At 40.9% G+C, this 13,716-nt stretch overlaps 1 protein-coding gene across 1 annotated transcript in view; it reads left to right on the top strand.

Annotated features, from left to right (window-relative positions):
* Positions 1 to 1,687: 1,687 nt before the first annotated feature.
* Positions 1,688 to 13,716, top strand: part of LOC134464714 (hydroperoxide isomerase ALOXE3-like) — a 35,265-nt gene continuing 23,236 nt past the window's right edge. Inside the window, exons 1-5 of the mRNA XM_063218068.1 lie at positions 1,688 to 1,714; positions 2,002 to 2,169; positions 2,276 to 2,419; positions 2,528 to 2,731; positions 9,523 to 9,609. Coding sequence (XP_063074138.1) covers positions 1,688 to 1,714; positions 2,002 to 2,169; positions 2,276 to 2,419; positions 2,528 to 2,731; positions 9,523 to 9,609 — 630 coding nt within the window. The remainder of the gene's footprint in view (positions 1,715 to 2,001; positions 2,170 to 2,275; positions 2,420 to 2,527; positions 2,732 to 9,522; positions 9,610 to 13,716) is intronic.

The following is a 13,716-nucleotide window of genomic DNA, read 5'->3' as shown; positions in this document are numbered from 1 at the left end:
GCTGCACTCTCTGTTATTTGGCTGATTTGGATTTTATCTCAACCAGCTTTAGAATGACCGTCTATGGGCACCTGCAACTGTTCTTAAAATCACATTAAACATTTGTTTTTGGAAGTCTACAGCTCTCAAAGTGGTTAGGGGTGTTCACTAGCAGTCCCTAACAAGTGTCAAGGCAAAATATGGCTTCTGTCATTTTTTATTTGCCATTTTGTGAAAGAAAGTGAAAGTGAAAGTGAAACTTAACTTACAAATTGCTACATAAAACACACATAAAACACGACAGATGCCATATTTCAAAACACAGTCGGAGTAATGTACACCTCAACCTTAAGTTTACAATTAAACACACTTGATCACTCAGGGTTCACAATTTCACTCTAATACTGGTGACTGACTGGTAACACGAGGAGACTGCATTCCCTAAGCACGCCACCACTAGTAGGCCTACCCAAAGGGCCGGGTGCGGGGACCAAACAAATAAGACAAGCAAAAAGTAAACAAGAAAATAAATGAGCCCTCCTCAGCCTGTGGCCCACTATACACTTAAGGTGAATCCCATTACACCCCTTAGCCCTACGCGAACCCCTTCGCCTCCATTTTGCGCGTCCACATGTAGGTGTAGTGGCATCCCGATTCACATTCTGACACATGGGTAGGGGTAGAGAAAAGGGCTTTCCACCCCTCCGCGCGGAGATTTTCCAACACCAGACTCCGCAACGGAGGGCGACGACAGGTTTCCCTGAATGCATTGCGAATTCATTTAAAAATCGGCGGCAAGCCGCGGCGCCCACAACAGCACACAAGTTTCAGTATTTTCGCCGCAATTGACGGTTTTAAAGTGGTAATAATTATTCCATTGCACTAAGTTTAACATTGTCCTAATGTTTTATGGCCCTTTTCTCCGTGAAACGCACATGAAAACAATCGCTATTAACGTCAATCTCATGCATGGAATTAGTGACAGCTGTGAGTGTCATTCCGTGATTGTTGAAGGGGCATCCCAATCCATAGGGGTTGCGTTTCAAGCCCTACACCTTGCGGCTTTGTTTGAAAGAACGAGGGGTAAGAGGAAGTCAAAGGGGTAGGGGTGGAGATTAGTAATGGGAAAGGCCCTTAGTCACCTGTCCCTCTGGCCACCAGAACAGAGGGGGTAAACGGAAAAAAACTCTAACAAGGTCAGACTCCGCCAACCAACGGGCAGCAGCATGTACACACACAATTCATGCACTCAAAAGAACTTAAAAGACAACAGCAGCTGAACTGCGCAGCATAGGATCTGTGGCTATGTTTCGTTACACACACACAAGCGTTGGGGACGGTCCATATGCAACCCCACTACTCAGACCGGCACTTGATGCACATCATAAGGATGCCTAGGCAGTCGTGCCTCCGTCGACAGTCGCACGCTCAGCCAAACGTAAGCACCAAACTTCTCAGTACCAAGGCAGCAGATAACGCCACGAGCACAAGGAAAGAGGCTCCCGGCTATTTCCCCCTTAGTGTGAAACAAACACCAACCAAACGCCGCCAGCCACACAGCTCCCAGCTAACACCGGAGGAATGCTCCCTGCCTAAGGACCCCAGGTGTCCATATAGATGCCAGCACCTAATTATGAACCAATCACGTTTGCGCTAAGGCCAACGCATGCACAGGAGGGGGTTGGAAGATAAACATCTAAAAGGGAAAATGAATGACAGAACTACTCTGCCTTCCGTCCTACATGCTACATAAGCAGCACGAGGATCTTCACCTAAATCAATGTATTACCAATAGTTTCATGAGTGATCAAATATATTTTAAATCTGTGTTATACAATTCATCACATAAAACAAGAGATCAATTACTGTGGATTACTATGTCTCTGTAAGTGAAACAAACACTGAATGTATTCATTAGTCAAAATTTTCAGCATACCCCAGCAAAGATGGAAACGATGCTATTTCTGTATTACTGTGGCTTACTGCTCTGTGTAATCTTGGCATCACTTGCTTTTTGTAGAGTATGTGCGTGAGCATTGGGACAAGGACGAGTTCTTTGGCTACCAGTACCTGAGTGGGCTCAACCCCATGATGATCCAGCGCTGCACCAAACTGCCAGAGAACTTCCCTGTCACCGAGGAGATGGTGAAGGATTCCATGGGCGGAAGCACCTTGAAGCAGGAGATGAAGGTTGTCAACTATCAGTAACTCTTGCAAAGGCTTGTTCAGGATTGTGTGGGTTTTTTTAAATGACCATATGGTATAATTTCCTATCCTCCATCTTCATCTATGCCAGAGTGGAAACATCTTCCTGGCTGACTACAAGATGTTGGACGGTCTTCTGGGAAATCATATCCATGGAAATTTGCAGTATCTTGCGGCTCCTCTGGTCCTGCTCTACAGCAACCCCAATGGCAAACTGTTTCCCATCGCTATTCAGGTAAACACATCTCATTTTATTTACAAAAAAATAATGATACAATCTTGCAGTGTATGCAGTAGAAAATGATACTGTTCATACAGTATTTATGTTTTTATTTTCATGCAGTTGAAACAGGAGCCTGGAGAAGAAAACCCCATCTTTCTTCCCTCTGACTCTGAGTGGGACTGGAAGCTTGCCAAGACCTTTGTGCGGAATGCAGAGTTCGGCGTTCACGAGGTCGACTTTCATTTTTTAAGAACTCACCTGCTGTCAGAGGTGTTCGCCGTGGCAACCCTGAGGAACTTGCCTCCACCTCATCCACTCTACAAGGTATTGGTGACAATTGAGGTGGTGTACAGTGTGCAAGTGTTGTGCTACTGCACATGCATAATGTGACTAAAGCAACAAAATGTCAGAAGAAAATGACTTTTTGATCAGCAAACAAGTGACAAACACATCCCAGGAGACATAGGCCAACAGTGTGAAGTTGAACTTGAGTGAACTGCATGGTAATGAGATGTGACATGGGTTGTCCACAGCCACCACAGCCAATTGCAATGTCGGAATGCTTGCATCCCGTTTCTATCTGTCAATCTTTGACTCTTCTGTGGCTTTTTTCGCAACTGGCCTGTAATAGCAGAAATTCTCTAAGCTATCAGATAGGCATCTCTTATTGGCTCCCATTATAGCCCCGTTGGCGAACGCAGCCAAGTAAAAGATGAATGGGAGCCTATTGGGCTAAATGGCTCAGCAGGGATTTGTGACGGTTCTGTTCTCTGGTTTGTAAAGATGTGTGCACATTCTGTACCTTATCATGGAAGTTGTATTAGAAGTGAAGTTAAAGGTTCCTGACATGGCTTTGTTCTCCCAAAGACGTGTTAGTTTTGTCCTGCAACACGCTAGCATTCGGCTAATACCTGCTGGCTGAGGAATCTCTGCGACTATTCACGACCAGAGCTGACGAGAGACGTACTCTGACTGATCCTAGCAGAGACATCTACGGTCACACACCTCAAAACCCCCCACCACCGTCCAACATGTTAATTGAAGGTGCCCAAATTCTTAAGGATGAGCGCAGTCATTTCCTTTACCCCATGTGCACATGCCGCTTTTCCACCACCTTAAATGCAATAAATAACAGGTGTCCGCAACAATCCTAACATAACTTTAAACACATCGACATCTGAAGTCAAACTTAAAACTACAAAACAAATGGCGTAGTGCCGTAAAGTCGATTGTCACGTGTTATGTCATTGCTATAGTTGAAATAAGGGTCATTTTCATGAATCTAACACTTGACAAGATGCAAACGTGTCGGCAAATGCTTTCACTTACTCATATCTATCGAACGCGACTCCATTGTTTCCAGGGAAAAAATCACACGGGCAGATAGTTCTATGAGAAGCGCACAGCCCCATTGGCACCCATTCATTATTTACTTGGCTGTGATAACATAGCTGCAGTGCCACTCCTGGCCACCAGCTAGTGGTCGATCTTGTACAATATTCCATTTTCTTTGGTAATAGTCTAGCAACGCTATGCTAAGCCTTCCTCCCTCATATCCACACAGTAAAAAATATTCCTGTGATGTCACAGCAACTTACTGGCTAATAATTGCATTCATTTCACAGTAGTTTACTGTGGCCATCCTCACAGTTTACTGTGATCTCCTCACAGTAGTTTACTGTGGCCACACCACAGTAAGTTACTGTCACCCTACCCACACTACCATGATCCCGCCCCTCCATTAATCACCACAACAGAGGTAGTTACCATGTTATTGTGGCACCTACCATTCCCCACCATGACCGAGACAACTGTGGCATGGAACCACTCAATCACACTGCTCTCTTGAGTTGACAGATAGCACTATCCTTAACCACAGAGAAACTCAAGTATCTGCATTATGTGCAATATTGGAACCATTTGATATTTGTAGTTTCCTGTGTGGTATTTCTTTAACCAGCCAGAGCGCATAGAATATTCTGCTTAAGCATAATTAAACAAAGCTGAGATTTCCTAATCAAGTAAGCAACACAGCAAACCTGCTACCATAATACTCACTAGTAACCAAATAGCTAGCCAGCCAACAATCCAGTCATCCAGCCAACCAAAAGAGTCAGTTGTCAGCTAGCCAGCCAAACAGCCGGCTAACCAACAAACACTCAATTAGTCAGCCAACTAACCAACAAACAAGTCAGAAGTATGGCTAGCCAGGTAACAAACCAGTCAGCCAGTCAACCAAAAAGAGTCAGTTGGCCAGCCAAACAGCTGGCCAACAAACAATCAGTTGGTCGGTCAGTTAGCTCACTAACCAAAAAGCCGGACAGAGAGCCAGCGAACCAGCACTGTGATGTGCCATTTAGGCAAGCAACTCAAGCATTGTGGCAGTCTGAGTTTACAGCTCCAGGCCACTTTATTAGAATAGTGTGAAAAAGTGTATTTATTTCCATAATTCCATCAATGATAGTCAAACTGTCATGGATTATAGATTCATAGCCCAAACTGGACCATGAATCTATAATACATGACAGTTTAACATTACTGATGGAATTATGGAAGTAAATCAACTTTTTCATGCTATTCTAATAAAGTGGCCTAGAACTGTATATACAGGTGAAAGTGAACCATGTGACCTGAGTAATCAGGCTTTTGTCAGGTGCAGGCAGTAATTCAATGATGCTGTGAAAGTCCTTTGTACTCAAGTGAGGTCAGGCACTAATTGACAGATTGATTGGGCACTACCATTGTTCCTGGTTGATGGTAGGCAATGTCAATCATGTCATACAGCATTTTGACTTTCAATTGTGCAATGGCACTTCACAAGATAGCCTAATTTTGTTTACTAGGTGGCAATATTCTGATTTAAAATTGGATGCTGGAGTTTGGGCGTGCACATCCAAGACAAACGCATTAGCAGGTGCCAACTCAAAAAGTGTAGCACATTGCTTGCAACTTAATTTATTGGCAGTAGAGCCAGCAACATTTCCTATCATACACCTTCTTCTAATTAGGCCTGAGAATGAGTAATTACAATCAATCATGGCCTGGAGCCACGATGTCACTACCCAAAGTGACATATGCAACATTGGTTACTGTCCCTAGGGTAATGTAGGGTTAGAACCAGCAACTCTCTGAACTGAAGTCATCCTCCTTAACCATTAGGCCAATACTGCCACATAGCACGCCGAATCAATCATGGCCTGGAGCCAGGAAAAACCTGTTGTAACAGCACAGTAGTTAACTATGATATGACGTAAAGTCACTTTGAATTTCACAGTTACAAATTGTGGCAGGATGTCACAGTATGTTACTGTGAAATTAATGCAATTATTAGCCAGTTGCTAATTGTGAGTTCACAGTATTTTCTAGTGAACTCACAGTAAGATATTGTTACACAGTTGAAGAGGGCAGACGTTCAATGGGAAAGCATGCCAGTTGGGTTGAAGGCTGACGCCTTTACAGTAGTTAACTGTGATATGACGAATTCACAGTATGTTACTGTGAAATGAATGCAATTAGTAGCCAGTAATTCCCTGTGAGTTCACAGTAAGATATTGTTACACACTTGAAGTGGGCGAAAGTTCAATGACAAAGGCATTAGCAGGTGCCAACTTAAGAAAGTGTTTGTGTAGCACATTGGTTGCAACTTAATTTATTGGAAGTAGAACCAGCAACATTTCCTATCATAGACCTTCTTCTAATTAGGCCTGACAATTAGTAATTACAATCAATCATGACCAGGAGCAACCCAAAGTGACATACAGATATGCAATATTGGTTACTGTCCCTAGGGTAATGCAGGGTTAGGAGGGATTAGAACCTGCAACTCTCTGATCTTAAGTCCACCTCCCTAACCATTAGGCCAAGGCTGCCACATAGTGCACCCAATCATGGCCTACAGCCACGAAACACCTGCTATAACAGCACAGTAGTTAACTGTGATATGACGAAAAGTCTCTTTGGATTTCACAGTAACAAATTGTGGCAGAATGTCACAGTATGTTGCTGTGAAATGAATGCAATTAGTAGCCAGTAACTCATTGTGAGTTCACAGTAAGATATTGTTACACACTTGAAGTGGGCGAAAGTTCAATGGGAAGGCATGTCAGTTGGGTTGAAGGCTGACGCCTTTACAGTAGTTAACTGTGATATGACGAAAAGTGTCTTTGAATTTCACAGTAACAAATTGTGGCAGGATGTCACAGTATGTTACTGTGAAATGAATGCAATTAGTAGCCAGTAACTCATTGTGAGTTCACAGTATGATATTGTTACACACTTGAAGTTGGCGAAAGTTAAATGGGAAGGCATGTCCGTTGGGTTGAAGGCTGACGCCTTTACCTAAAGTGATTTACAGATACACAACATTGTATTTTGTCCCTAGGGCAATGGAGGGTTTAGGAGGGATTTGAACCTGCAACTGTCTGAACTTAAGACCACCAACCTAACCATTAGGCCAAGGCTGCCAAATAGCACAACCTGAGCCTTCAGACACTTTATGGACATTTAAAGCAAACTTTTTAGTCATTAACTTCTTGTTTGATACATGCCTTCCCCTGTTTGGCCATCTCCATTTTTCTCACTTTCTCATGTCAATATGTACAACCTGAGGGGGAGGGGCTTAGGACATACGGGCTGTCTTCAGATCGTGTCCCATCATGCAATGCACTTATGGAGATATCTAGAAGGAATATCTTAAGTTTGCTTCAAAATATTATCCCTTGTTATATTCTGCTTTTATTGTAGAGGTTTTACTATTTAAAGTGGTACACAAGAAAAATGACCATATTCCTACCGTCATGAAGATGGTCACGTATATCTCCCAGTATATTTAAGATCATTCTTCTGATCCATAATAGAGAGTGGGAAAAAGTAGACTACTAGGGATGAGTATACATGTTTACCACAAGACATTAAAAATTAAATAATTTGCTGAAAATGTCAATGATAGGTGTGATTGTAATGAAGAGTCCAAACTGTGTATGACTGAAGTTGTGCCCCGAAGCACTAATAATTCAATAGATACTCCACCCATACAGTAGTTTACTGTGATGTTTCCTAGTTCATCACTTTGACATGCTGGTAATATTTGAAGATCACAGTGAAATACTGTAATGTGCAAGTTAGGTGAGAAATGGCAAGTGATACAGTAATTTGCTGTGTGTAATGTGATCATTACAGTAGCATAGTGTACCAGAATATCACAGTAATTAGCCATGAAATTTCACTGTAAATTACTCTGAAATCCAGTATTTTTTTAACACTCACATTTGTCCTATGGTGTGACTGTCACAAGCCTGGTTCTCCATATTAAAACATTTTAAAAGAAATAATCAAAGATCAGTCATTTGTCTAAACAACCCTGGCATGTTTTTCAAGGTGTCTATTTCAGCAAGTGGCAATGCTTATTTTTTTGAGACCGTATGTACTTATGAAACTTTGTCACAGAAAACAATGTCCTGTGGATTATTATCTATTGTTGAAACTGCAGCGGTACATAAATTGTGACTTTAGTCCCTTAAGAAGCCAATGGCAAGGTCTTCAATCAATCAATTATGTTTTGCTACCAGAAGATGTATTCGTTTTGTAGTCCTTTGGTGTGACAGCCATAAAATACATTTTGACAATAGTGTATATTTTTTCGTATTTTTTTCTTATGTAGATGTATGAAAATGCATCTTACTAAAGGTGAAATTGTATTTCAGTTGGCAACGACATGGCTTTAAATTAACTCAAAAGCTCAAAAGTCCTATGGTGGGATGGTAAAAGTCCTATGGTGTGACACTTTGAAGTATCACACCAAAGGACAAACAGGTCACACCAAAGGACTAGATATCTGAGAAATAGGTTTTAAAACAACTGGTTGTACATTTTTGTTTATTTTGTTGTTTGACTAGATAAATATTGTGTATTCAAATTACTTATTCCTTTATTGGCCATTGGAATTTATACTTTGATGCATTGTTGATGAATATTTGCTGTTGATTCTAGATACTGTCAAAGGATATAAAATGTCATTAATGGTGCTTTGGAACCATAAAATACAACGGTAACAGTGAAGGAAAGATGAGTGAGAGAGTATAGAGTAGTATAGATTAATAAAGTATGCTGTGGAGAGCTCAATGTAGCATAAATGTGCTATCCAGCTTGAGATACCAAACAGGCACTGGCCACTACACACTACAGGTTCAATGGTGTGACAGTCATAGCATACCTACAAAGAGGGTGAGGTGTGATGGTCATGCCAACGTCACACTTCAGTATGAGTCTTATGAGCTCTGCAGGTTAAATTTAATGACCACATGGCTGTCATTAAGTGTTACGATAGTCTGATAATCTATGACTTAAAGACTTATAAGCATAAAGTGTAGGTCAATATTGACTACACTACATTATGATCGAAAGACAAAATAATCATGTTGATACATTTGTTTCTGGCTCAGTTTTGCATTTCTGTCCTTTAGTGCGACATAAATGTCCTACGGTGTGACATTTTTAAAACGCTCAAATATTTCATTGAGCTTAACAATAAATTTGATAAACACTGAATATTGCATTAGGGAAGAACACATTATCATCTCTGAAATGTTAGTATAAATTCGGACAATTTTGAACATTTAAAAAGAAAGATATTCCTATATTTCCTCGAAGGTTTATAATAAGCTCACCTCTAATGGGGAAAAAAATCCTTAAATGATTATTTCTCATTAGATTAAGACTTTAAAACCAAAGGACACATTTGTCACACCAAAGGACATATTTTCAGAAAATTGCTTTATCAACGTAAATAAATTATCAATTAATAGACCAACATTGTGACCACTTGGATTTTTTGAAAGATTAATTGCTGCACTATGTAGACATATACTCCCCCCCCCCCATAAACAATGTTTTGTAAAAAAAAATGTTTTTTTCTGCCTGTCATCTACCCACATACAAGTACTTTCTACCCCAGTGAAGTGGAATTATATTTAATCACGGTATGAAACTCTGTGTGTGTGTGTGTGTGTGTGTGTGTGTGTGTGTGTGTGTGTGTGTGTGTGTGTGTGTGTGTGTGTGTGTGTGTGTGTGTGTGTGTGTGTGTGTGTGTGTGTGTGTGTGTGTGTGTGTTTCTCCAGCTCCTGTTTCCTCATATCCGTTACACACTCCAGATCAACATCATGGCCCGGAATAAGTTGATCTCTAAAGATGGGGCCATTAACAAGGTACAGTAATAACACAAGCAATATCTCACACACATGTGAGCATTATCATGTGTACAGTACCTGTTTGTAACATAGTTGCCAAAGAGGTTGGTATGTTCGCCTGGTCCGATCCTGTTTAATATTGTAAGCACAAGAAGTACACAATAACCTCACACTCACCACATATGTAGTGCCATAAAGCTTAGCTACACAAGGGAGAGTGGCACCTGCATGAAACGTCTACTGAATGCCTCAGCACGTTTTTGGGAAAAGGTGCCCTCAGCTTTCAAACACCTAAATACCTCTATACTCAGCCTCCGAAGCGCATAAAAACATGAAATAAGTTGCATTTAAAAGCTAGGACCCTCACCTGTCATTAGAACATGTTCATCCAGCTCCAGTGTTAATTTCGTCAACCAGGACGATGCCGAAAATATTTCGTCAACACCCCTTTTTCCTGTGACGATGACGAGACGATGACGCACAAAAAATAGCTTCCAGAAAATAAAAATTGATTTTCGTTAAGGAGACTAAGACGAGATGAAATTTACAAGCCATGGACGAATGGACATTAAAAATGTAATTGTTTAAAATGAATTTGTAATTGTTATTGTTTCTTGAACTTCAGATTAAGCGCTGTTGCCCTGTTTGTCTCTTCAGGCAGTGCCTGGCGCGGGCGCGGCTCAATCAGCCTAGTTCAGTGAGTCCTGTTCAGTTGAGTTTAGGCCCTAAAATGTTTCCCAGAAAGAGAAAAAGAAATAGCCGACGTTGAGGCAAGTGTTAATTTTGAAACATGTGAAGAGTTTATTTGCAAAACGTTGTATCCACCATTTTTGACGTTTGCATTTTATTATTGAAAATGACTGTTCAGAGGTCCTATCACCTACTGTATGTGAGAATTCTTGCCATTCAAATATTTTGAGAACATACTTTTCCAACCTAAAAATGCATTTTGCAATGCAATGCAATGGAATGCCCAATACAAACATGTCAATTTCCCAACATTCTACAAAATGGAGATACACCGTTTTGCAAATAAACCCTTCATGTTCAACAACCCTTTTGTCCATAACGACAACGTGTGTGTTTGTGCAGTCATGATAATAGTGCTACCGCCACTCGCGCCAATCTTCCTCTGATGTTGTCATTTTAAACCTCGAGTTTCCTCTCTTCCCCTTTCCACTTACGCATACGCCGACGTCCGTTGTCTGTTCTTTTGTAATGTTTGCTATATTGGTTGTTTAACCGTATGAATAGGCAGTTTGCAAGCAAATCATGAAGATCTGATTAATGCATTTATTTAGATCAGACACACCGGGAGACGTTTAAGGGATGCGGGCGCTACCGGGGACAATTTGTTTAAGCAAACAGAGGCACGGCTACTGTAGTTTTGATAAGAATCAATGTGTGGACGATCAGGGTTTAAAGTGCAGAGAATTGAAAACTTGTTCCCGTCGAGGACAACGCTAAAAGACGAAAAGCTAAAAGGCAGTCGACCTCCCTTCCATGTGATGTGTATTACAATAGCGTCTCCCAGACATCCCAAGTTCTAAAAACTCATTGCTTAAACTTAGAGATGCTTATCGACCCTCGACATCCCGACAAACAAAACAGCATTAGTGTTCAAACATTGTTTGTCAATGTCCTTCCTTTCTGTCGTGCAGTCTGCATAGAACAACCCTAGTAACACAGAACGTAAAGAGAACGTTTGACTTTTGGTTCTCTAAAGGTTGGGGTTATTACCAAACCAAAATCTACCACTTAGAAACGTTCCCTTTGGTTACAGTAAAAACCAAGCAGCCATTGGTTCCGGTTCGGTTCTGGATACGTTTCGGATACGTCATTTTTGGTTCTGTTTCGGTTCTCACTGGGTTGCCAGGAAAGTTTAATTTAAGTTCCCAGAACGATATATGTGTGGTTCCCATTCCATTCCCTCACCGTTCTCTCGTCGTACCTTAAATGCTTTTCAAGTTTGTTCCCTCACGTTACCATATGGTTCCCATAACCTTGATGGTTACATTAGGTCTGGTCAAGTCTGGTTCCCTAGACGTGCTCCTGATGTTCCCCCAACTTTGTTTATACTGTGTTGTTCAGAGCATAAGCAATGATGATTGTCCACCCGATTAAATCATGTACGTCTACATATTAGTAACAGTATTTCCTCCAGATTTAATCATGTACACAATCTTTTTTTTTTTTATTCCATTTCATTCATTTAACTCAACTTGGTTGGGTTGATCTAAGGTTTGGCTGTGCACACAACATCACAAAAAAGATGTGGTGAGTGAAAGAAATAACTTGAGAACTTGTTACACCTTTGCCGGTAACAAGCAGGCCCCTTGCAACCAATCTGTCCATCAGCGCCTGGCCAAACCTAATTACCTAGGGCTGGTATATCATGACTCAATTGCTTGCACCTGAAAAACTCCTAATCAATCTGGTCACATGGTACTCTTGAGCCTGTATATAAACCTGGACTGTCAGTGCTTTAGTCATTTGCCTGCCTGCCTGCCTGCTGTCTGGTCAGCATGGCACAGCATAGCGCTTGTTTATCTGCTTTGCAAGCAAGCTAACAGCGCTTTTGGCGTATGGCATTTGTTAGATACATCTTGTGCCTTGCTTTGTGAGCTAGTCAGTAACAGCACATGTTACATTGCTTGCTCCATTGTGCACTTGATGTAGATGGTATGGTTAGCTTTAAATTTCATTAAGGAAAAAATTGGTATTAATCCCTATTAGATTGTGTTCATACATACTCAGCTAATATTTCTCTCACATCATGGTACAGAACAGCATAGACTGATATGTATAATATGAACATATACATGTTTTCAGCAAGTTAACACATTATTTTAACAGAGCAGTGTGCCAAACTGATGCCAGACACAGGGTGTTTCAGTCATGGTGGAGGATGGGAGGTGCTTAAGTACCATGATCAGGGTACCTCAAATATGGTGAGAGATAGTGGGGCAGGACCAAAACACATTCACAATAATAAACAAGGTTGGGGGAACATCAGGAGCATGTCTAAGGAACCAAATATGCAACCAACAAGGTTAAGGGAACCATATGGGAACGGCAAGGGAACAAACATGACATGAACAGGAATAAAGTGAGGGAGAGAGAACAATAAGGGAACGGAATGGGAACTACACATATAACATTCTAGGAACGAAAATTAAACTTTCCTGCCAACCAAGTGAGAATGGAAAAATAACCAAACATGACTCTCTGGAGACGTACCCAGAACTAAACTGGAACCAAGGGCTTGTGTTCCAGGAACCTTCATAGAACTAAAAATTGTTAGTAGGGAACTGCCTACTTTTTCCCAAGGACTTTTGCAGGGCGTCCTACGAAGTGCGTGTAATCTATTTGAAGTATTCCAGGAATGACGCACGAGCCATTATCTATCTCTGTCCCGCATTGCCAATTGAAAAAAAATTAGCAAACTTACATAATCTAAAATCAGGAATATTTTATCTGACTCTCGGGCATCGGGGAGCCACTTTCAAATATCAGGGAAACTTCTTGGACTTCATTGAGATGTCTGGTCTTCCCACTGCCTGCAATCTGCATGCTATGAGTCACACGGTCAGGTGAAGAGGAGGTTGTAGCCTACGTGATCAAATTCAAAAGCAGCAGCTTCTAATGCGAGAGAGAGAGAGAGAGAGAGAGAGCGCAACCTGCACCTGGAAAAGTGTGTTTGTTGAAATTACTTTTACAGGACTGATTTGGGTTTTGGTGGAAAATAAGCAGTAACAATGTGAATATTTGCTGCAATAAGCTATCTAGTAATAATTTTTGTATTAATTTGACTAAAATGACGAAAATGTGAAATGTTGACTAAAATGACTAAAATTAATTTTCGTCATTTAGACTAAGACTAAGACTAAATTGTGAAGGCAATGACTAAATTTGACTAAGACTAAAATTGGTTTTCGTCATTGTGACTAAGACTAAGACTAAATTTAAAGCTGAAGAGCATGACGGTAGGGAACAGAATCGAAGTGAAATTATTAAACCAATTTTAATATTATGAAAATGAGGAGCTAATTTAGCCTGCGGAGGCCAATCAAATCGACAAAATTAATGTTTCATTCTGTTTGATTCACTGCAACGACCTGATGA

This window comes from Engraulis encrasicolus, chromosome 15 (assembly GCF_034702125.1).
Source record: "Engraulis encrasicolus isolate BLACKSEA-1 chromosome 15, IST_EnEncr_1.0, whole genome shotgun sequence".
NCBI classification, from domain to species: Eukaryota; Metazoa; Chordata; class Actinopteri; order Clupeiformes; family Engraulidae; genus Engraulis; species Engraulis encrasicolus.
The sequence above is the reverse complement of the archived record's forward strand: the minus strand, read 5'-3'. Positions and strand labels throughout refer to the sequence as shown.